This window comes from Panthera onca, chromosome B1 (genome assembly GCF_046562875.1).
Source record: "Panthera onca isolate mPanOnc1 chromosome B1, mPanOnc1 haplotype 2, whole genome shotgun sequence".
Classification (NCBI taxonomy): domain Eukaryota; kingdom Metazoa; phylum Chordata; class Mammalia; order Carnivora; family Felidae; genus Panthera; species Panthera onca.
This window is the reverse complement of record NC_138342.1, coordinates 197539807-197565050: the sequence shown is the minus strand read 5'-3', so window position 1 is coordinate 197565050 and position 25244 is coordinate 197539807. Positions and strand designations below refer to the sequence as shown.

Genomic DNA, 25244 nt, shown 5'->3' with positions numbered 1-25244 from the left:
CTCTCACCTTGATAGTTTGAAGCGAACCAAGAAATCATTTTTCTTTCTGAATTGAATTAGCCTTTTTTGTGTCTCTATTAGTTTATGAAGGTCTAAAGAAAACACAAAACAATAGAAATTAGGCAAGGAAATAGCGGAAGTTGGGCATCGTTATCATTTGCTAAACCAAATGGCCTCCGAAATCTTTCCACCTTTGCCCTCTCCCCAACCCTCTGGCTTTTCTATGCTCTATGTCACGCAAAGAATTTTCAGTTCAGGGTTAGGTCAGCTCAACTGAGGTCATAAGCATCCTACAACGACAGTGTCCATTGCATCTGGAAAGAGGGTACACACAGAGGAGAGAGGAATAAACAAAACAAAGAAAAACACACACAAAAAACCACACTGCAGAAACTAATAATAAGTACACAAAGTACACAAGTGTATTTATTACATTTTGCAAGCACTTCGTTCTACATTTCAAAAACGCCACCATCGAGCTGTTGGCACATTTATGTACAAAACAGATTAATTGTAATGCCTGCTACAAAGCACTCTTTGTGAAAATACAAACTCTAATACCAGGAAAAAAAAAAGCCAAAAGCATCAACATCATTACATAAGTTTAAAAGACAGTTGTAAAAATCATCACAAACTGTTAAGACACAGAACTGAAACACTATAATATAGAATTTTAAAGAAGCCCATTAATACTTTTGCTGAATATCTGTAATACTGCCTATATCAGAAAAAATGTTGAACCAGTAAGATAATCTACGTGTAAAAAAAAGAAAAGAAGCAAAACCCCAAATTAATTAAATTATACTACAGAATGCATAATCATGCCACAGATAACCCTAATAATACCCCTCTACCTACTACAAGAACTTGTAAAATTACGGATGATGCATGAGTGGTCATTGTACAAAGATTGTTTCACTCATAAATTTTATTAGAAATGCACTTACACTGAGAAAAGATTTCACAATGGTCAAATCAGTGCACAATACTACCTAATTTTTATACACTGACAAAAATGTCTTGTCAGGGCTACATCATTGTAAAAGACACTTTACAGCATTCTTGTAGCATTAGAAATAATCAAAAGAAGAGTCAAGGTTAAAACAAACACCAATTTTGGTCCAGTAATACTGATTGCTTTTTTTTTTTATTCATTTGATATAGGTACTTCTTATAAATGATTATGAATGAACATTTGGTTAAAATGACTTCAAATAAAAACACAGATATATCACTACACTCGGGAGGGATACATTCTATAGTGGCCGCTGACCACACTTTAAAAAACACTACAGGTAAACCAACATAGATCGGAAGGCTGCAAGCAAAACTATTATATTAATGGAAGCCTTTTCAAATATATCATATACATCGGAGGGATAGTTTACAGAGGTGCAATCCGTTAAAACATTTGAAAGTAGGTAAAACAACTTCCGAGGGGTTAGTGTGCTTATTTTTAATATACCACCTTCATAAAGGTAATTAATGTTCCACATTAGCATATTAAAAGTTCCAATCCAGCCACAGCTTAAATCACAAAGAGGTCATTCTTCAATAGTTCACAGTAGTCATTTCCATTAAAATTGTCTCTATACTAAACTTGAAAAGGTAAGTCTGGTGTCACAATCTTAAAAAGGCAGCTAGCCATGCATTAGCGTCACTGTTTCTACGTGCTCACAACAGAAACATGAGTAATCAGAGAGAAATACCTTTTAAGTACATCAAGAAAAAAATACAATGTTAACAAAGATAAGAAGCACTTTTTTTTTTTTTTTAATCCTACTCTTACAAATTTAGAAATTGCACCTTAGATTGATGAGAACATGAACCAGGGCCTGTAGTGACGTGGTCCCGGACCTCCAGACAGGATTTCCATATTACAAGAAGAGTCATCATGGTACCATCTCTGTCTAGTGTTCATAATGTACAGTGGTCCCTTTGAAGGTTACCTGTAGTTAAACTAGTTACCGAAATCAAAACTAAAAAGTATAAAAAGCTATTTTTCTTCTCAAAACATAAGAAATAATGCAAAAGGTGTTATGTATTAACACATGGGGAGTGGTTAAAAATCAAAGACATCTCTGCATGTGACAATGTTAGTATCTTCAATCTTACGCAATTATTAAGTGAGTTTGAGAAACTGAAAAAAGGAAAAGGCTGGATAGGAGCTTGTAGAAGAGATCTGATCACACCAATTTAACAAATTAGGAAACCAGGTGCTCAACAACAAAGGATTGTGTTCAGGTGATTCATAAGTCACCCTACATATCATTGATGAGAAGCACTTCTGTATTTTATTTTTCAAAAGGTTGGATGGTTGGATGGCCCTTAGTTAAACACCAATGCATCTGAATGGCAGAAAGGACTGGAAGGGCTTATTTATGTGTATGCGTTGAGTCGCTCTTTGGAGCGAGTAGAGTGGATGTCATGAAGCTCTTGCTCCTCCTTGGACTTGATGTCCTCATATTTCTGCATCCGGCAGGCATCTTTCACGTAAGCCCAGTTGGCAGACAGAACCATAAGGTAGTGGACCTAATCAAAGACAGAAATAATTTATACTGGAAGGCTGTTCAATGTCTTCAACGCACCTTGCTACCAGGGAAGAAATATTCAAGTTACAGACTTATATAGAATATGTTTGCTCATAAAACAGAAGCAAAATTTCTATGGTGACAGAATCAATAATTATATTATCCCTGCTCGTGTCTCCAACTGTATGACAGTGTTTTCTCAGCTCCCTTCCTTTCAGTAACTCTTTTTCTTTTTTCAGTTCTGGAGTATCCAAGGTTGATTCTTAATCTTTCTGTGATATTTCCTGTCCATTCTGTCCTCATTTACCCAAACCGAAAGATTATACGTTTCATGTTCGTGTACCTACGTTTTCCAATCCATAACAGAAAAGAGTCACTTACACAGTTTGAGTCTAGACAACTTTGAATTAATGGGAGGATATATTATTGCCTGCTATGCAACAGCAAAAGGGACCATGGAACCCCCAAGATAAACCTGTGGATTGAATTATCAAGTTAACTTTCCATATGCTGAATTTTGTAGTTTCCCTTAGCCTGTACACTACAAGAGAGCAAGCATTGGGTCCCATGGATGTTGTATGTTTTCATTCACAACAGAGCGCCATGTTCTAAAAGAAACTCCTGATCTTTCTCGAGTAATGAAGTTACTCAAGTAATGAAGGTCCTGATTTGACCTGAATGGACTCAGCTAGGAGATTACCTGTTTGTTTTTCCTTCTTTCCCTCACTCTTGGGCCACAGGGGAGGGAAGGCAGTTTTCCAAATGATGGATTTCAGTGGATGAATATGAAAGAGAAACTGAGTTGCTCATGCTTTCCTTGATCTAAATTTTAAAGGGTAGGCAATATTTTACCCATAATTTAGTAAAATGGAACACTAAAATTTTGATTAGCCAGGAGTACGCCGAAAGACAGCAGGTAGGTTAGTTTTAGCAAAGTGCAGACGTAAAAAATACAAAGTCAGTTCTAAATGGGCACTATTGCAGTAGGTTAAGGTAGTCAATAGGCAATAGAAAAAAAAATGAGTTTTGACACGGCAATATGGGAAAAGATGCACACCAATAAGAAGTTCCAGAATGTTCTATTTCCTCTGAAAGTTTGCATTTTGTTTAGTGGAAATTGTAAGCCACATGCAAGAAAGAGCAGTGGGTTCTATCTTTTTACTCTGTGTCACTTTCATAGTGAAAAGCTCCATCACTACATACATGCAGACTGAACAGTTTCTATACATAACCAAATTGATGTGGCACTCTGCTGTTGTTGCTGTGAAAATACCAAGGGCTGTGCAGAGTGTTTAGCAAGAAGCAAGTACTTAATATATGTTTCACATGAATAAGTATATTTTTAGATGTACGAAAAATTTCCTTTTGAAGTCTGAGAAAATATGGCCCCTAAACTATTATCAAATATGTATGAGTGAAATACTCAAAAGAGCTTGAGTCATTCAGGTTCAGAAACTGACACTTTTCAGTAGGTCTTTAGACATTCCCTCTCATCTTAGGAGAACACAAGCTGCCAGGCTTGTTACTGTCCCTCGGGAGGTGAGCAGCGGTCCCTGGCCCTGATGCAAGGCCACGTGAACCACATCTGCTAATATCTACCTAACTTTCTAACCTCTCTGAAAAATAATGGAGTGGATCACGTGTTAGTTTTCGTACAAATCCTCATGATCTTTGCCTTAAATCCTGGATGATGTTTTAAGTATTTTAGTAGAGAAGAATTTATCTCCATTTTCTCATCTCTAAAGTGGAAATAATGACAGTGGTATAGTTTGAGCGTTGCAAGAGTTCGGGATGAAGTTAATGACCGTTGCTATATTACGACTACTGAATGTATTCGTGGATTTAAGCATTTGACAGTGCTTTCAACAGAGTGAGTTTAAAGAAATATTAGCTAATAACAGTATTATTGGTAATAGTGTTAGTACCAGGAACAGAAGCAGTAATTATTGTCATAGGATCCCTGTCTCCTAAAACCTAAACTATTATCAGAGCTAATAAACTGGAAATATGTACTGATGTCAATCAATAGTTAGGTGTTATGTATTTCTTAAGGAACTTATGCTTGGCATATATTTAGGTATCCAAAAGGATGCTTAGTACTTAAAACATAATATCCTAAATACTTGCAGCTTGATATAAAGTTTATATATAACTTAATGCCTAAATTCCTGTGAAGCACAGATTCCTTAAGAAATACATAATACCTAAATATCTATAATCATGAGATGTTTTTGATAATAGAATCATTTCAGAGTAAGCATTTTTAGGGAAATTTAAATAACACTATTCATTTAGACAGGTACTTTTCACCTACGTATGCCTAAAAGGCATGCATTTTTGCACAGAATTTTTCACACACATAGGTAGCAAATGCGAACAAATGCCCTATTACATACCTCCTTTCCAAAAGTGCTTTGGTAGACCTCTAATACATGACTGCATACTCGAATGTGCACAAGTCCCTAATAATCATCCGTCGCACAGGAATGTGTGTACGAACAGATGTTTCCTCTTATCCCACGGTCAGGCTGGGTGCCGCCTGGGACCATGAGTGTTTGGAACGTCACTGCCCAGAACATGTAATGCTTCCCCAGGGCATATTTAAGCACTGATTTTAGGCTGAGAATATAAAGCCTTTGCTAACTGTTTCATTCTGATCCCTCCAATTAATTAGCCAACATGATCTTATTAAGCACCTCATATTCTGAAATAAAATTCCTATGTACAGGTTGATATACTCAAACTAAAATGTTGAACAATTAGTATGATATTAAATTAAAATGTCTGAAAACTCACTTTAGCACTGACAGTCACTTTTTGTTATTTTTAAAAATAATTTTTAGCAAAGCAGAATCAGATCTCAATACATAAGTGTTCATAAAGTCATTAAAAAATACTAGTCTGGAAATGGCTCATTAGCTCCTTAGCACTGATTATTCTTCGTTGTATTCTTTCTTAAAAAATATTTATTTTTGGGAAAGTGAAAGCAGTGAACGGGCAAAGAGAGGGGGACTGAGGATCCGACGCTGGCTCTGCACTGACAGTCTGACAGCAGTAAACCCGATGTGGGGCTTGATCTCACAAACCACGAGATCATGAACTGAGCCCAAGTTGGATGCTCAACCGACTGAGCCACCCAGGTGCCCCATCCCTAGTTTTATTCTTTGACAAGAGATAAAACACTCTCATTTAAAAAATATTTTATTATTTTTACACTTATTTGTTTTTGAGATACAGAGAGAGACAGAGCACAAGTGGGGGAGGGGCAGAGAGAGAAGGAGACACAGAATCCAAAGCAGGCTCCAGGCTCCGAGCTGTCAGTACAGAGCCTGACGCGGGGCTCGAACCCACACACCGTGAGATCATGACCTGAGCCGAAGTTGGACCCTCAATCGACTGAGCCACCCAGGCACCCCTAAAAAATTTTTTTTCAATGTTTATTTATTTTTGAGAGAGAGAGAGACAGAGTGTGAGTGAGGGAGAGGCAGAGAGAGAGGGGGACACAGAATCCGAAGCAAGCTCCAGGCTCTGAGCTGTCAGCACAGAGCCGACACAGGGCTCGAACTCACGAACTGTGAGATCATGACCCGAGGCAAAGTTGGATGCTTAACCAACTGAGCCACCCAGGCACCTCAAAACACTCATTTTTTAAAAAGGGTTCCTTTTGCCAACACATGAGAACGTATGTTGGCACCAAACTAATTCATTTTTTGCATATCACATTGGCTATATTTGTGAGGTTACTGGGAACCTTCTGGAGTTCTACACTACTTTATTTTTGGACTATGATTTTGTGTACAAGGATGCAGAAATCAGGACTGAAGGGCTTGGCTGCAAAACTATTACCGAGGCTCCAGGTATCTGCCCGCTGTTGGTGTCTACTAGTCCAGTGAGCAAACCGGCCGCCACAGTGAGGTAGGAAGTCCTACCAACTCTGCATGAGCCTCACTTTAAAAACTTGTGCTTAATATTTCTGGACAAAATTAGACGTGAAAGAAATGACAGTAAAACTACCGAGGTCTGTGTTAAGAAGAATAAGTTAATTCTTTTTTCATAAGTGACTCAATGTGGCTTTTTCATGTTCTTAAAGAAGGAGGAGAAAAGGATAATGTAAGTCAAGCAATTGATTAGGGGACTTCGAATTCACACTGATAAATACCTCTAGGATACAGACAGGATTTTCTTTCCTTTTTTTTTTTTTTTTTTTTACATGTATTTATTTTTGAGAGACACAGAGAGAGAGAGAGACAGAGAGACAGAGCGTGAGCAGGGGAGGGGAAGAGAGAGAGGGAGACACAGAATCTGAAGCAGGCTGTAGGCTCCGAGCTGTCAGCACAGAGCCCCACGTGGGGCTCAAACCCACCAACTGGGAGATCCGTGACCGGAGCCGAAGTCGGACGCTTAACTGACTGAGCCACGTAGGCACCCCAAAGAGAGGATTTTTTATGTTAAACAGTTACCTAATATCTGCAACGCTAATGAATTTACTTATTTTTGTTAATGTTGCCAATATTATTGAGTGTTTGGATCCTTAAACTGCTGGCCAAATACTATCCCAATAGTAGCGACAATACTTTTTCAGGTGAAGTCTTGTTTTTCACTTATTTATGGGCCCATTGTTTCCCCCTCCCCCTTTTGTTTTACTGATATTAAAATAAATAGGATTCGTGTGGGCTTCAGGATGGGAGACAAAATTTCATCTCTACAAGTAAATAGCTTTCTCATACAAATTGAAAAACCAAGCCTCAGAGCCCTGGGGTCTTACCATCGCAATAACAGCTGCCCCAGCCCCAGCCAGTGCCACAATGAACAGGTGGAAGGTCATGTTCAGCTGCAAAGGAAACCGCAGAGAATCAAAACACGTGCCAGGATTACAAGCAGAAGAGAGGTCAGGACTGCTGCTGTCTGACGAATAAGAACTTTGTCCATCTTTAACAAGAGTGTACTCAGGATAACTCGCTTACTCAATCCAAAAAACATTATCCTAGTATCTTTTCTCCTGCAAATTATTTAAATCTTGGCAACTGCATCATTTCAATATAATTTTATTACAAAGTTGAGGTCCTGATTAATAATGATGGTTTCCCGTGATCTTGTAACAACATAAGGCTACGTTCAATCTTTTTAAATATAACAGCAAAAACGCTGAACTTTCATTAAAATGGTACTTTCTAGAAAAAATATATTTGTTATAATGTGTACTGAAATGGACACAGCACCTCATTCATATTCATTCTGCAGTCCCCCTGCATAGCATCACTGTGAGTAAAATTGCCTCTGAGAGAAAAAGGGGACAATTTGATACAGATTTAATGATATATTTTTCAAATTATATATTTTTCAAAGGAAGGTAAAATTTGGACGATATAACCAGCTTAGAAACATTTACCTCAGTGGATTCACACATCCTCAGGAAATTCTCAGAGACGGTGCAAATTTTCTTTTCCTCTCCAATTGTTACAATCCCTACAACATGGAGAAAATCATAGCTTAGTTTATAAATGTTTTCAAGAGCCCAGAGAGAGAAAAGGAATCTTATGCTGATAAAATCTAGGCAAGTTCCATTTTGTGCTATAGTATAATGGAAACATTCTTCCTCAGCTTTTATTGCTGGATAATAATTATACACAGAATTATGAATGGAAGATCAAAACTATTTCGCCTGCAAGCGACGTAAAACATTTTCAGTCTGAATTCAATTGGACCTTGCCACCGGATCTACAGATTCAATTGCGGCTAGTTGATTGGTTTGGTCCATTACTGTAATGGTGTAGGCATCACAATTATGTTGATAACTATGTCCCAGACTGTGCTGAAGTCTGGATCTAAATTTATTCTGCTGGTACAATGCTTCTGGCAAGTCTATAAAAGCATATTGCCCAAAGGATTAATTTTTCTCTGCTAATATTGAAAACAGTGCTATTAGGAGGAAAAATAAAAATACTATAATTTCACTCCTATTCACCCTTGCTCCAGTTGGTTTATGGATCCACTGCATGAGAATCACTTGGGAAATTATCAAAAATATGTATTTCTGAATGGCACCACAGGACTGTTTAATCAGAATCTAGGAGTGCTTGCAGGAGTCTTGCATTTTTAGGAAGCACATGGTTGATACAGCGCGACACATCTCATTTTACAGAAGAGAGATCGAGATGATCCTAAAACAGGTCTCTGATTTTGTACTGAGACCTACTGAAGCGTTAAACATATATACATATAAAGGAGAAAAACCCCTCAAGTTCTGAGCAAACTAATACCTAAGTTTTAGCACTGCCTGCTCTTTATTTAATTTAATATGTGTATACATTCACGTATTCTGGCTTTGAGCTAGTCCGTTGAATGCAGTCCATTCTCTGTGACCTTTCCTTTCTGCCCAGATGGCACTATAGGGGAGGGGAAGTCAGAACTCCCTAAGACTCATCACCGTTGAGGAAGCGTCCTGGTAGGCGTCCTTGTCTGTGCCGATCTTCCCAGACTTCATCCGGGTGGGATACCTAGGCTGTGCACGCATTTCCTCACCTGGATCTTGGTCCACCTTTATAGCAAAACTCCTAGAAAGCACTGACTACGCTCACTGCTCGCAATTCTCTTCTCTTCCTTTCTACTTAAACCCTCTCCTGGCAGATTTTGCCTCAACTCTCAGCAATGACCTACACATAATTAGAACCAAAGATGAATACTCCGTTCTCCTCTTCCTGGCCAGTCAGCAGCACTGGGGGGCAGCTGATGGCCCCCTCTCCTTCAGGCTCGCTTCATTAGGTTCCCCAAACCTACGGACTCCTGCTTCCGTCTTTCCATTCTCATGGGCCCCCTCTCTCTAGGACCTGGTTCCCGGGAGTGCCCAGTGCGCACACCTCGGTCGTCGTTGTCCCGTGCTGATCTCACTGAGTGTCAGAGCTTCCTAAGTATTACCAGCAGCTCCTAAATCCAGACAGCCAGCTCCATACCTCTCTCCTGAAGTCAAGCCTCATTTACCAATTTCTTACCTGACAGCTCTATTTAGATTCCTAAGAAGTCTCTAAAAAGCAGCTCCTCGAAAGTGAACTCTGACCTCCCTTGCTTGCCTCACTCCCAGGTGAGCTCTTCTTGTAGGCTTCTGGGCTCATGTGACAGCAAGTCGGTCTTCTTCGGGGTCCCGGCAACAAGTGTGTCCCTCCCTGAAGCCTCTTTTTCTCTCAAACCCACACGCCCACCCATCAGGGCGCTCTGCAGTCCCCGTCTTGAAAAAACAGCCAGGCCCTCAGGGCTCCTGCAAGACTGTCACCTGGCTTCCTTGCTTCCACTCCTGAGACAGTCTGTTCTCCTGACGGTGGCCAGAGCGATGTTTCTACACTGTAAAGGGGGATCTTCTGCCCAAACCCTCCCATATTCACTACTTCCCTCAGAATAAAAGTCTCTAAAACTTGACATCCTGCAATGTGTTCATCATGGAGTGCCACGACTCCCCCAGACCCATCTCCGTCTGTTCTCCCTGCTTTCTCGTTCTACTTCAGCCACACTGGCCTCTCTGCTGTGTGTTGAAGACACCAGGCATGGCGCCCAGACGTCTTAGTAACTTTGCCTGAATCTTCCCTCCACGAAGAATATTCCCATGACTCTATAAATCTTTCCAATAACAGCTATTCGGTGAAGCCTTCCTCCGTCACCTTTAAAATATTATATAACGCAACCCTTCCACTCAGTCTCCAGTACTCCTGACGCTATATATGTTGATATAAAAAATATATAGTCCATAATTTTGTGATGTAACTACCACATATCACAAATATACACATTACAAATTAAGTATAGTTTGCAAATGCACATTGGTGTAATACGAAGCGATGAAAATGAGCAAGTGTATCTGAGATGTGCTGCGGTGCAAATCTGAAAACTTGATTATTTTGATTCACACGGATCTGTCGATGAACGGCCAAATTGGCCTAACCCCCAATTAAGTATATTATTCAGATTTACTAATTTTTCTAAATACTGAATACATTTACACATATTTTATCCACCAGATGCACAAAAGTCCTTAACTAAAGTATGTACACAATGACATTTCCAGTTTCTTACAAACGAGTTAACAAGTTAGGGCTGTACAAGAGAAGCAGCAAGATACGCACTGCAAGGAGAGATAACGGTAAGAATTTGAGATGTCAGAGTTGCAGCCCTGAGGTTCTTCTGTTTTTTTTTAAATATTTTTTTAACATTTATTTATTTTTGAGAGAGAGAGGCAGGGGGGAGGGGCAGAGAAAGGGAGACAGAGAATCCCATGCAGGCTCCGTGGCGTGAGTGCAGAGCCCGATGCGGGGCTCGAACTCACAAAATGTGAGATCATGAAGTGAGCTGAAATTGAGTCAGCTACCTAACTGACTGAGCCACCCAGGCGCCCCTATTTTTTTTTTTTAATGTCTTTTAAGCTGTGTAAACAGAAGCAGTATGCTTCTGGCTTTCTGAGAATTGGTTATGTCTGAAATAGGGAAAACTTTCAGAGAAAATCATGCCTCATGTGTGTGCACAGTTCCTGTTACTTTGATCATTGAAGTAATGAAAGCCTCTTAGAGGTTCCTGGACAGCAGAAGCACCACTTCTCAGGATGTAAATTCTTATGAAGGAAATTGCAAGCTAGAGGTGGAGGGAAGCAGAATGAACAGGTATTAGGATGCTATGAACCCTTAAGGGTGATCAGAAATTAACTCCCTACTGGCAAATATAAATGCTTAATTTTCAAAGAATTTGCCATTTACATTACCAGTTTTAAAGATGATAGAATATCTAAAGTATCATTTTCTTGCTTCTGTAGGCTACCCACATTCCTTGGCTCCTGGCCTCTTTTCTCCACCCTCCTAGTTAGCAAAACTGCATCTCTCTGTGCCTTTCTTCAGAGGTCCATCTCCTTCTGACTTCTTCTCTTCAGCCTCTTCCACTTTTAAGGACTCTTGTGATTACAGGGGCCCATCCAGACCATCCAGGACAATTAGCATGTTTTCGGATTAGTAATCTTCATTCCATTGGTAACCTAATTCCCCTCGACAGGTAGATTTTTACTTTTTGACATGGAGATTTTTGTCTTTCAAAACTGAGCAGTGCTTAAACATAACAGAAGCTCAACAAGTATTTGTCTGGCAGAAGTATGAATAAGCAAGTGAAATGAACTTTTACTGGAAATCAGATCAAAACAAGCTGCTCCTGTTTCAGAGTGTGGATGTGCTAGACGAGAGGGAAGGTTGGTTACAAGGATAAGAGGAGAGCACCACCTGCTCTGGACCACTCTCTCCCTGTGGTTGGCCCCGAGGGAGTTTCATCAAACAACCAGGGTTTAACAAAGCACAGTTTTAAATTCTGGATCTAGATGATATTATGGGGACCAGTGTTAACAATTTATGAAACAAATTCACTAAACTAAATCCCTAATGCATTCAACGTCATTATACTGCTGTACGTATAATTGAAAAGCAACAGAAATAACTATGAAAGCACTAAAAATTAAAATTCCAAGACAAATTATTTCATGACTAATTTTGAAACATGGCCAACCCTGATAGGACTAACCATCTTTAAATTCCACAGGTGTATGAACTGCATAGTGCCCCAGCTTCCCATTCGATCTGCATGCCATATATACGTTTGTCTCATGCAGGGGAATGAACGGTGAAATGCAACTAGAAACTAAGCAGGCACAGCAGCCGCTATGTGACAACAGCCCCCACCATGCAGCCCAAAGACCTTGACCCCTAAGAGAGAAGATACCACCTAGATGTAATGAGACAACTTCGCAAAACGAGGGAAATTGATTTATAGCATGTTCTTTTCCACCTGATCGCTTTTTTTGAGGACATTAGTACATGTCTATACTGATCATAATCCAGACCTGGACGAGTGTCCGTTTCTATGCTGATGCCCCTTGATAACTTGACTGCTACATGTACATTCAGGCTTCTTATTAAGGGTGTGTTTTTCGGAAACCAAATAAATGCCATCCAGGCAGTAGATTCTGTATTGAGGGCAAACACAAAGATATAATAGCTGATGCAAACGGTTGCATGGCATCTGAAAAGTGCCTTCTCTTCCACAGCATGGATAAGAGTTAAATTAGAATAAATCTTGATAACTGTGTCGTAAGCAGTGCTAAGGTTCAAAGAGCAGCTTTAACCCTCGTCAGGGTTTACACCTACCAGAAGTGTGGCCCAGACAATATCTGGGACACACTCTACTAAAAAAAAATTGCCTGTTTACCCCAAATTGAAACTTCACTAGGTGGCCCGTATTTTAGGTGGTAACCGTGTCTGAGAGACCGGTCACCTCTCTTCCAATTTCCAATTTGCAGATCAGCAGAATAAAAGACATCGAGGGGGAGGGACTGAAAGGAGGGCCATGTTTTCCAAGCAGCTGTTCTGGTGGCCTCCAACCACTGTTGCCGACGTTCTCTTCCTGTGTTTACGTGGGACATGATTCCAAGATTGAAACCTCTCCAGGAGAAGAGCTGTCCATATTCCCTCTGCTGTCTTCTTGCCAAGAACTTCATCCACCGAGCAGATGCTGCTTTTTATTAGGATCAGGATTCTGGCTTTCAGGATGGCGAGCGGGCCACAGCTTTGGAACATACAGCTGGCTGGGTTGGACAGTGGTGCTGTACCATACAACCTGTCTAGAGCACCCCCAAAGAGCCACAAGGCCTGTGGACAGTACCTAGTGAAATGTTCCCCGCTTTCCCGAAGTATGTGGAGACCTCATTAGAGAAAATCTTAGGGAGCATTCCCAGATGTTCACGGCTTAGATGTTAATAGCCTGTCCCTGGGGAAAAAAAACATGCAAACATGTGGATCTCCAGGTCTTTTGTAAATTTTGTAGCTGCCATGTTTTTTTTATGAACAGGGGACTAGGATTCCAAATAGGTTAGGCGAGACTGGATCCACTTCTCCACATTCGTCTGTCAACAGGACAGAGTTGTGTGCTGACTTGTAATTACCAGACTCCGAAACCAGACGGCCTGGGTTTGAATCCCAGTGCTGTCACTTACTAGTTGGATAACCTTGGGGAACTCATGTAACCTCTCTGTGCCTCAGTCTTGTCATTTATAAAATGGATGATGGTAGCGTCCACTATGTAGAATTGTTGTGACAGTTGTTGTTGACAAACAAGTCAACGTGGACAACACAATCAGAATAGGATCCGTGTATCACAAGCTCATCTACACGTATGAAACTCACTTTATCACATGAGGTTTTAGCCCTAAATAAAAATGACCAAAGAGGACTGTTGATTGGCTTAGGATTCTTTGATGTTGTTAATATTAAATGCGAACTTTTTCTGCCTTATTTCAGAAGCAAGTGCAACACGTATTTATTAGATGGTCTTCACTCTAGATTTCACAGATTGTATAGTTTATCATGGGAGAATAAAAGTAGATTCAAGCACTGCGGCGCCTGGGTGGCTCAGTCGGTTGAGCCTCCGACTTCGGCTCAGGTCATGATCTCACGGTTCATGAGTTCGAGCCCCACGTCGGGCTCTGTGCCGACAGCTCAGAGTCCGGAGCCTGCTTCGGATTCTATGTCTCCCTCTCTCTCTGACCCTCCCCCATTCGTGCTCTGTCTCAAAAATAAATAAACATTAAAAAAAAATTAAAGAAAAAAGTAGATGCAAGCATCACATCAAGTCTAGAAAAGTACAAAGGAATCAGAATGAGGGCATCACAATTATTTCATGCCAACACCAGGAAACACAACTCGACAGCCCGTTCAAACACACACATTATATGTTCATGTTACGAGATCAACTTCCAATCTCTCTTAAATTCCTACTTATGTGAATTTAAAAGGAATGTCTTGAAAGTGAATACTGTGACACATTTATCTCTTTGCTAGAAGAAGTAATCGTGGCTCCAAAGTGATCTGCAATATTCCAGACACAGTCATTTAGGCTAAGACAGTACGAGGCCTTGTTTTAGTTAGAGATCCACCTACCAAACTGACGAAGGTCCAGGCAGAGGTTTGCTCCCTCCACTAAGGTGGTGTTTCGGCAAATGGTCCACAGGTTGAAGTACATGTAAACTGGCAGGGAGGTGAAGGCCGTGACTCCCAGCCAGGCCAACATGAAAAGGTAGGTCAGCATAATGAACTGCAACAGAGAGAGAGTCGAGAGAGAGAATGTGCGAGTTACTGGAAAAGAAGAGCTTTGGGACTAATCTAGAAAACCCAATTCGAAGGGGTAAGTGCCCTCGTGCGCAGATCATTATCACCAACACCTTAGGAAGTGGGCCACGGGAAGCTGAGAGAGGAAGTGGGTTCCTGTGAACAACCTGCTGGCAAATCACATCACAGCAGAGGTGAAGAACAAAGGAAGGAAGGAGCCTTCTGCGTCTTTATGTCTGTTTCATTCATGTGTTTGTCTCAAAAATCTCACCTCACATTTTTTAGAAAATATTACGTGGTATATTTAGAGGGAATTCTGCAAAGTTAAAATGTCAATAAATTAAGAAAACATTTTTTACATTTATTTATTTTTGAGAGACTGAGCACAGGTGGGGGAGGGGCAGAGAACGAGGGAGACACAGAATCCGAAGCGGGCTCTGGCCTCCGAGCTGTCAGCGCAGAGCCCGACGTGAGGCTTGAACCCACGAACCATGAGCTCATGACCTGAGCCGAAGTTGGACGCTTGACTGAGCCACCCACGTGCCCCAAAACGTCAATAAATTTATATTACAACTAAATGAGCACCATTCACATAATTACGGAAGCTGCTTCGTCATGTTTACATTTAATATTGTAAATGGGCTAATTCTCAAGTCATTTTAGCATTAATGATATACAAGTGTGTACTTCTTTTCGGGTTTCTGTAAACTTTAAGTCTGTAGTCTTTTTTCATGAATATTAATTTTACTTTCGCTATAGAAACATACTAAAATGTGATCTTTCAGCTTGAACCTAAAGGGACTTTTTTTTTTGTGCTTATTTCAGAAACATTTTTAGTATTTATAAAACACCAGAAGAGGCTGTTCAGATGCCCAGATATAGTTGAACAAGAGACTTCGTTTCAGCATAAGTTAAACGCATTTTGGATTTAAGCACGACTTAGATGCTGGATAAAAAGACAGATGCCTACATTGGTAGATGGATGGAGAGCTGGTAAAAGATAGATGTACGCTTCACATTACTTATCAACTATTTAATCCATATTATCTACATATAAAATTGTCTACATCAATATACACCCTGAATTGTCCAAGCTAAGACTTGGATTCAGATATGACTGAAGAAGAACAAGTGTAAGTCACAATCCCCTGAGGTTTAAGTGAAGATTTGAATGTACACGTTAATACAAACTGATTGTATTTCTCAATGCAAGTGGTGTGCCACTGGACTTATTAGCAGATTTCCCATGATCACAGGGGAAATTCATTACATGAAGTACCCACATACATAAACACCAACTAGAAACAGAGGATGAAAGCAGATAGGCTCATGGGAGTGGCCACGTTATTGTTATGTGGTGTTAATTCATCATACTCAGATATCAGAGATTAAAATCCATATTATCCCTGAAAAGTAGCCAAAGAAGAAAGTCACTCCTGTAACAAGCATTCTGCTACAACGTGTGGTTCTTCTCATTTGAATTCTGTGTCACCGAGTAAGACTATAGCCTTCTCTGCCATCACTCATGTCCTGACCTTATGATTACCAAGTCATTGTCCAGCCAGAGAAAACAAGAAGGAAGAAAAAAACCCAGGGAAGAGTTTTTAGACCTACGTTGCTATCCACTTTTCAATGGCTGACTCATACATTTATCCCTTCCTACCATCCACACACAGTGTCAGCAACCAGCAGCAGCCATGACACTGCTCTGCGCCCTGGGGATGCCCAGCGGGGAACCCAGTTTTCTGACTGCAGGGGACGTGCAGGCTGGTAGACTTCAGACTCATACAGTGTGACACATCCTCGCAGGTAACTCACATAGCAACGTGCTCCCTCAATCTTCAGTTTTGTTTCTTGTGATTGTATTTTGCACACGTCCCCAAAAGGGATATGATTTTACTTCCTCCCCTTCTCTCTCCCAACCCAACCACCCTTAATTATATCTTCCAATCAAAACTGGAGGGTGGAAAGAGATGTGTGTGCGGTTTGCATATGCATTTCCACGTGTTCAAGATGACGATCCAAATTCACATCCTAAGAGCGATCCACTCCAAATTCTATTACCTTCTTATCTGTGTATGTCGTGTATTGTGAGCCTGTGCACCTTACAGTATGAATTGTCTGAAAAGCAGCACCTTCTGAAAAATTTCCTGATGATTGTACCGTATTTATATAATCAGACTCAGAACATGGGATGACCGGCACATGTGAACGTAGGTATAAGGGTGAAATTGTATTTTTAATCCTCTAAACGTAACTCTATTAGCAAACACGGCAATAGAATTCTATTTGAAAGTGTCTGAAATGTGGTCCTTGGACACCAAAAGCTAAGTTTCTATAGATACGTGGTTCCCTTCTGAGTTTCAAAGGCACCTTGTAGAAGACTTTTGAAGAGAAACAGTAGTGTATTCTGGCTTAACTTGAACATGTCAAGTCACATTTTCAAAATGACAATACAGAATAAAATAAATACACTGTACGGAACGAAATCTCTTATTCAACTCTATTAATTGCTTTGGCGATGAGTTATGGAGAGACTTCATGATTTCAGTAAAATCTCAGACAAGTGAAACTCATGTAGTAATTCTCAGAATACATATTAAAGTAACATTTTTGAAAAATGATAAACTTGGTGTCACTGTCATGTTAGAGCTTATGCACCTGTATTAAAGTTGTGTTGTGATTAATATAGAAATTAATGGGATTAAGGATAGTAGGGAATTGATACAACAATTATGAAAAGAGTCAAGATAAAGCCAATGAGACCAGAGATCAAACCTGTCTCCTATAAACTGGCAAATGTCACAGGATTTCAGAAACCCAGAACGTACTTAAACACGTACTTTCTAATAACACTGCTTAATCTCCATTCAAATCTGACTTCCTGTTAGCCTCTACTCGGCAATACTAATGGCTGGAGAGTTTGAAGAGTCAATATCTAGTTTAGCAATGCCCTTGAACTATGATTTGGCAGACATAATTATACCTTTACATCGAAGATGAAACAAAGCCAGGTCTAAAAATGTTAGAAAATAAAACCTGTTGAATATTAACTTATTTAAATCACTGAAGGGGCGCCTGGGTGGCGCAGTCGGTTAAGCGTCCGACTTCAGCCAGGTCATGATCTCGCGGTCCGTGAGTTCGAGCCCCGCGTCAGGCTCTGGGCTGATGGCCCGGAGCCTGGAGCCTGTTTCCGATTCTGTGTCTCCCTCTCTCTCTGCCCCTCCCCCGTTCATGCTCTGTCTCTCTCTGTCCCAAAAAATAAATAAAAAACGTTGAAAAAAAAATAAAAATAAAAAAAATAAATCACTGAAGGAGGGGCGCCTGGGTGACGTAGTTGGATAAGCATCTGACTCTTGGTTTCGGTTCAGGTCATGATCTCGCAGGTCATGAGTTCAAGCCCCACTTCGAGCTCTGTGCGGACAGTGCAGAGCCTGCTTACAATTCTCTGTCTCCCTCTTTCTCAGCCCCCTCCCCGCTCACACTCTCTCTCACTCAAAAATAAATAAATAAACATTAAAAAAATAAATCACTGAAGGAACTGGAGTAAATATCCTTTAACAGCTATTTACTCTTTAATAGAATTATTAAAGTTTATATCACTTTCACAATTATTTCGTCTTGCTCAACAAGTACTTAATGAGGGCCTAATACGTGTAAAAATATATCAGAGGATTTCAGTCACAGAAAGCAATAAACACTTACCCCTTATTCTTCTCACAAGAAAACCAATATTCCTAGATGTGCAAATCTAGATGTGGAAATATCTAGATGTGGAAATCTATACAATATCTGGTCTTAAAACACACTTGATTGTCTACAGTAAACATTGTGTTTGACTCTACGAGAAAGGGAGATATTTCTTGGGTAATCTTTACTTTTTCTCTTTTCTGGAACTGGAATGAAGCAAATAAACAGATGAAGTTCACTGGGCCGTGTGGCTGCTAGCTCCAAATCTGTCAGTTCTCATGGCCTTATGCACCCAGTCTAGGTGACAAAGGTCTGCTGAGCCTCAAAGTATCCATACGTTAAGAATGCTCTGTGTACCGGGGCAGCTGGGTGGCTCAGTCAGTTAAGCGTCTGACTTTGGCTCAGGTCATGATCTCACGGTCCGTCGGTTCGAGCCTCACGTCAGGCTCTATGCTGACAGCTCAGAGCCTAGAACCTGCTTCAAATTCTGTGTCTCCCTCTCTCTCTGCCCCTCCCTGGCCCATGTTCAGTCTTTCTCTCTTAAAAATAAATAAAATAAACATTAAAAAGGAAGAAAAAGAATGTTCTGCGTACCAGCACCCATTCACCTTCAACACCGCTAATCTGTATGATTTGATGCAAGTCATTTTCCCTTCTTTGCCATTTGATTCTATTCTGTAAGAGGGCAGAGGCTGAGGGATTTGTCCAGCACCAATATGCCACTCACCGATGTGTCCCCAACCTAAATGTCACATTTGTTTAGCCATAAAGGGGGATTTATAGCACATTGATTAAAGGCACAGGCTTCTGAGCTGGATGGAGTCTGACTGCTCTTTATGTTGCTGTGTCTGCCTTTGTAAAAGGAGAACACCTGCGAAATTGATCTCACATGATTTAGTGAGGCTGCAAAGAGATAACACATAAAAATCATTTAGCAAAGACTCTGGCTCTTGAGAAGCACATTCAAAACATTAGCTGTCTTCATGCGAGAGCATTATTGTGATTATTGCCACTACTATAAAAATATACATTTTCCTGAATGATAGGACCATACAGAATAAGGGAATTAGACTTCACTTCACGTGTGGAGAAAATAAAAAGGAGGAGAAGTTCTCGAGTCTGGGCAAGTTATTCAAAGTGGGCTCCTACTCGAGGAGAAAGGCTCTAGAAAGCGTGGAAACCACCCGAAAACTGAAGAAATGTTGTTAGTGGAACTCCTTGGGGGAGCAAGAAGCCGTCTTGATTCACATTTTCATGATTTGCCATTGTAGATCTCAAGGCTAATTCATAGCCTCGAGAACGGGGAACATGATACGCGGCTGGAAGCACAGCGCTTCGGCCGCTGCAGGCCACACGGAAGTCCCGGGAGGGTAATGAGCATGCCTTCGCTGCATCCTGTCTATCTCGGTTTCTTTCGGTCCCAGGGGTTTTTTCAAAAGCTTCCTTTGAAGGTGCTGTTCACTGTAGAATGGGACTTACCATTCAACAGGTTTAGATTCCAAGTGGATTGGGACACTTTGAAGCGCGTGGTGGCCGCTACTTTGCGGGCCGATGGACGGCGTGACTTTGGAAACCACCACAAGGACTCACACTTGCTGTCCCCGACACGCTACAAGGCCAGAACTCTCAGGGCTGACAGAAGATATCTTTGCCGTGAGAAAGTATTTTCACGACGCCCAATTCATACGTGTTGTTCTAAGAAAGGCACAAAAGAACTTTTTTTTTTTTTGGGAATTTTGAGCGCACACCCGTCATATTTCAGGGCGTAGCAGTTCGGGGTCACAGAAGTACCCAAATTAAACAAGCAAAAAATATAATTCTATCTTCCTATTTAATGTTTGATCTTAGAATCTGATAATTACCCACACTGAAGGATTATTCAAATTGATCAAGTGTAATCCTAGGTTAAAACAAAAAATCTCTGTATGTAATAAAATTCTCATAATTATCATTAGTTTATTTCTAGCTTTCCATTGCTAGCAACATGGCAGATGCTATTCTGTCACCTGAGGATTAAATAAATCAATGAACTACTCTCCTTCTCAACGGAGGAATAACGGACAGACAACATACCAGTATGAGGTGTATGGCATGATGATTTGATATTTACACGCACTGTGAAATAAACGCTCACTATAACCAGTAAGTCCAGTTAACGTCTGCCACCAGGCACGGTCATGTTGTTTTTCCTTATGATGAGAACTTTCATGAGCTACTCCCTGCACCACTTTAAAACGCACAATGTCAGATCATCAACTATAGTCATCGTGCGGGCAGAAATAGCTTGGAGCCCAGATGTACTGTGATGGAGAAGCCTCACTACGTGGACATTAGTGGGGGGAGCCCAGCCTCTCATAGCGGTTTTCGGGCGTGGCCACACAGGGGGACCATCTGGCGACTGTGAGAAAGACATGCCCCAGGCCTTGCCCGCGCAGATTGTATCTATATTTTAAAAAATCCCCCATTCACAGTCTCTCTCTCTCTCTCTCTCCGTTAGGTGATTCTAACGGACATCCGGTGTGAAGGGCTACTGCTCTACGCGAATCAATGAAGCGCTCATGAGCACATGTGATGCGAGGGCTTCTTTGACACTCATCTTTAGGCTCTTCGGAGCAGTACATCTGAAGTGAAAAAAGGTAAAGTGGGGACGATTTGCCAGAAATTTATGCCAGTGTCAGCCAAATGCACGCATGAATGAGGCACTGGACAGAAACCAAATTTCTAAACCAGGGTTTCTCCACTTCAGCACTATGGAAATTCGGGGCCAGCAAATTCTTTACGGGGGAGTGTCCTGTGCACAGCAGCACGGTTAGCGGCATCCCTGGCCTCAACCCACCAGATGCCAGCTCTGCGGCTGCCCACTACTCAATGTCCCCAGCGGGGAAAAGAGCCCCTGCTTGAGAACCGCAATTCTAACACGAAGAAATGCTAAGTCAAAGAAAAGCAAGCAAATCAATACCGGAATATGCTACCACTACAGATGCAAAATGGAACAGCACTAGCAATACTGAACTCAGAAGGCTCTCGAAAGTATATACCATGTGAAGTTTACGGCAGAAAAAAAAATCACGTAACATGATGTAAATTAACTTGAAAAGATGCAATCATCATCATCGCCCCAAACTACCTATGCACAAGTAGTGATCAGAAAATTGTTCTAAAAACTATTTGCTATGTGTATAGCAGCTTTATTCATAATTGCCAGAACCTGGGAGAAATGCAGATGTGCTGGACTCAGTGAATGGATAAATCAGCTGTGGTCCATCCAGACCCTGGAGTATCCCTGAGGACCGAAAAGAACGGAGCTATCAAGTTACGCCAAGACACGGAGGGAAGATTAAAAATGCTTTTTACTAAGTGAAAGAAGCCAAGCTGAAAAGCCTACCTACTGTGTGACATTCTGGAAGAGGTCAATCTATTGAGACAGTAAAAAGATCAGTGGTTGCCAGGGGTTAGAAGAGAGGAGGGGTGAACATGTGGAGCACAGAGGAGTTTTAGGGCAGAGAGACTACTCTGTATGATGCCGTAATAGTGGGTACGTGTCATTATACATTTGTCCAAACCCCTTGAATGTGCACCACGGGTAAAGTAATGTAAACTATGACTTTAGGTTCATTGGCCGTGGCAAAGGTACCAACCACTCTGGTGCAGGATTTTCATAGTGATGGAGGCCAGACATACGTGCGGGCAGGAGGTATACAGGGAATCTCTGTTTCCACTCAATTTTGCTGTGAACCTAAAACTGCTCTAAAAAATAATTTCTCCTTTTTTAAAGCTTTAATTTTTTTTTTATTTGTGTGTGTGTGTGTGTGTGTGTGTGTGTGTGTATGAGAGAGAGAGAGAGAGAGAGAGAGAGAGAGAGACAGACTGTGAGCGGGGGAGGGAGGCAGAGGGACAGGGAGAATCTTAAGCAGGCTTTCCACCCAGTGTGCATCCCGATGTGGGGCTCAATCTCACGACTGTGAGATCACGATCTCTCTCTCTCTCTCTCTCTCTTTCTCAAAATAAATAAACATTAAAAAAAGAATTCTATTACTTCAAAACTGTCGGGCTTAAAAATCTTAAGTGTCGGAACAAACACAGACAAATTCCAAGATCCACACTGATGTCACAACAGTAATGGGAAATTTTTAGAAATAAGAAAGCTTAATGATGTCACAGCACATACCCTCAGATTTCAAAATGTGAGACACTGAATGCCTCCCCAATTGCAACGGAATAAAGAGATTTTTTGGTTTAATATTTAACGGAGAAGACATTCAAAAAAAGTAAGTATGAGTTTGTGTTTAACGTATCGAATAACACCTGTTGACTTGTACTCAACTTGGTGCCATTTAATATTTAATTTATTTATTTTATTTTTTCTTAATGTTTATTTATTTTGAAGGAGAGAGACAGTGTGAGCGGGTAGGGGCAGAGAGAGAGGGAGACACAGAATCTGAAGCAGGCTCCAGGCTCTGAGCTGTCAGCACAGAACCCGACGTGATACTCGAACCCACGAACTGTAAGATCACGACCTGAGCCAAAGTCGGACGCTTAACTGACTGAGCCACCCAGGCACCCCAATATGTAATTTAAATAAATATTGTTCCTTAAAGTATTTTAATAACTGTTCACCTGATGTCATAATACAAAGGTTAATACTGTGCTTTTACATTTAATGTGCCGCACATTCAGGGTTTTTTTGAATGACAGCACCTAAAATTCCGAAATGGATTTCAACTAGTTTTGATACGCAGGCGAGGAAATTTATAATGCAGATCAACTTCTGCTTTCAAGAGCATCCACTGAGAAAAGAGAGTATTGATCAGCATCCTCTATTCAGTGATATAATGCTGCTTTAAAATTAACTTCATTTGTGGGGCGCCTGGGTGGCTCAGTCGGTTGAGCGTCTGACTTCAGCTCAGGTCATGATTTCGCAGTTTGTGGGTTCGAGCCCTGCATCAGGCTCTGTGCTGATAGCTCAGAGCCTGGAGCCTGCTTCGGATTCTGTGTCTCCCTCTCTCTCTGCCCCTCCCCTGCTCAGGCTCTGTCTCTCTCTCTGTCAAAAATAAATAAACATTAAAAAAAATTAATTTCATTTGTGCTGATGTCAGTTCAGTTTGTAGCCATTTTACTTTCTATACAACCGTCTTCTGGAAGCTTTTCACTTAATATGGTTGCTGCAAAAAAACTATTTCACCTTTCAGTATTACTCAGTATTTCAAGAAATGCATGGGTGTAGCATCAATAGGACATTTTTAAAGTGAAGGAAGATACCATGGGCTAAGAGGTGAACTCACAGAACACAGAGTGGACTGTAAGGTACCATCTACCTACAAATGGGGGGAAAACAGAGTGGAAATAGGAAACAAAGGAAAAGGGTAGCAGGAGAAGGTGACTGAATCCCCACCCCCATTCACTCTGACCACAAGCCCCGCGGGACCAGCAAGGTGGGTAGAGAGGGTATCAGGTCCTGAGGCACCACAGCCCCCATCTGCTTCCGGGCAGTGTGGCTGTGCCCCTGGGTGTAGGGACAGACCTCTGCAGGTGCACAAGGATACAGCTCCGGCTCTTGCCGAGTTCTGCTCCTTCCCAGGTTGGGGGTGCTCCAGGAGTGGGTGGGGTGTCTTGGGGGGCCAACTCCCTCCTGCGTCCCCTCTGGAGGAGCCCACGCAGCATCTGGTCTTTTGGGCGGGACTGATGAACACTATTGTTACTATTATAGAAGAAAAGGTGGCTCGTGTTTTCGCTTTAAAAATTCTCATTTGAAATATCTTTGGGCCGTGTGAAAGGTCAGCAGATCATTATTAACCGTACAGAGATAGCAGTTTTCTTCTGTGATCTTTTACTTCTGCATACGACCCGAGGAAGTGATTTTACAATTCTCAATGAAACAGCATAATCAACTGCACCCTTCCTGGCAAAAGGTTGCTCCCCGATGGTGAAAATGTGCCTAGAGAGAACGGTTTTCTCTATTATTTCACTAGTGCTTTAGCATCATGGACTCTCTGGGCTGGAACGAGCAGAAGGGATGATCTACTGTCTTCATTCTGTAACTGAGTCAAGTGTGAGCTCAAGGAGTCATGTGACTCGCTAAGGCCCACAGGTAGTATTGTGATGATTCCCGATGGTAGGAAACAGCCTATCACTAACTGAAATCACTATACTCTATCGGCGGAACATGAATCTCAAATCGCAACTTGCTTTGTTCATAGAGACAGGTATCTTCGCTTAGGGATCACTGACAAGTAGCCCAGAGAATAGTCATATTTTATTTTTGAAATCAACCAAAGACCTTTAACTTAACTACCTCCAGATCTGTAATTTGATATTACTGATCCTAAAAACTTCTTTCAATAAGCGTCATTCCAAAGAAATGAGCCTTACAAGAAATGATTCCAGGGCAAACTACGAACACCCACAACACAGGCAACCTTTCTGCAGATGATTATCACTGCTGACACTGAACAGCATGACAGAACTTGCTACAAGCTGGTAAAACAATAACATAGGTTTGGTGATGAACAGGTATTTTCAAACTTTTCTGTGAGATTGATATAAGTTATATCATTCCTTTTTAGAGACCTCTTATTTAATATGAAACATATGTTGCAATCACACAGATGTTCCTATACGACACTGGAAAAATAAGAAAACCATGTTTCTTATGTTTTTCAGCCAATAATGGAAGTTCCAACATTTCTTTATAGGAAAATTATTCTGCATAAATGCTCAAAAGTACTTGCAACTACATTACTCAATTTTTAAACCACTCTTGTGCTTTAACAGATCTACATGCATTGTTTGCCTTACTGTAGTTCTAGACTATAAGTTTGATTTCCAGTAAATATCATTATCAGTAAGGATTAAAAATAGTACAATAGTAATAGCACAATTTAAAAAAGTTTTTTTTTTAATGTTT

General features: G+C 41.0%; 1 protein-coding gene across 3 annotated transcripts in view; it reads right to left on the bottom strand.

The window, feature by feature from the left end:
• Positions 1-399: 399 nt before the first annotated feature.
• GPM6A (glycoprotein M6A) overlaps positions 400-25244 on the bottom strand; it is a 352146-nt gene continuing 327301 nt past the window's right edge. For all 3 annotated transcript variants that reach the window (XM_060652845.3, XM_060652843.3, XM_060652844.2), the window contains 4 exons: positions 14483-14636; positions 7921-7997; positions 7297-7362; positions 400-2532 (listed from right to left, as the gene is read on the bottom strand). In XM_060652845.3, coding sequence (XP_060508828.1) covers positions 2380-2532; positions 7297-7362; positions 7921-7997; positions 14483-14636 — 450 coding nt within the window. In that variant the 3' untranslated portion in view covers positions 400-2379. The remainder of the gene's footprint in view (positions 2533-7296; positions 7363-7920; positions 7998-14482; positions 14637-25244) is intronic.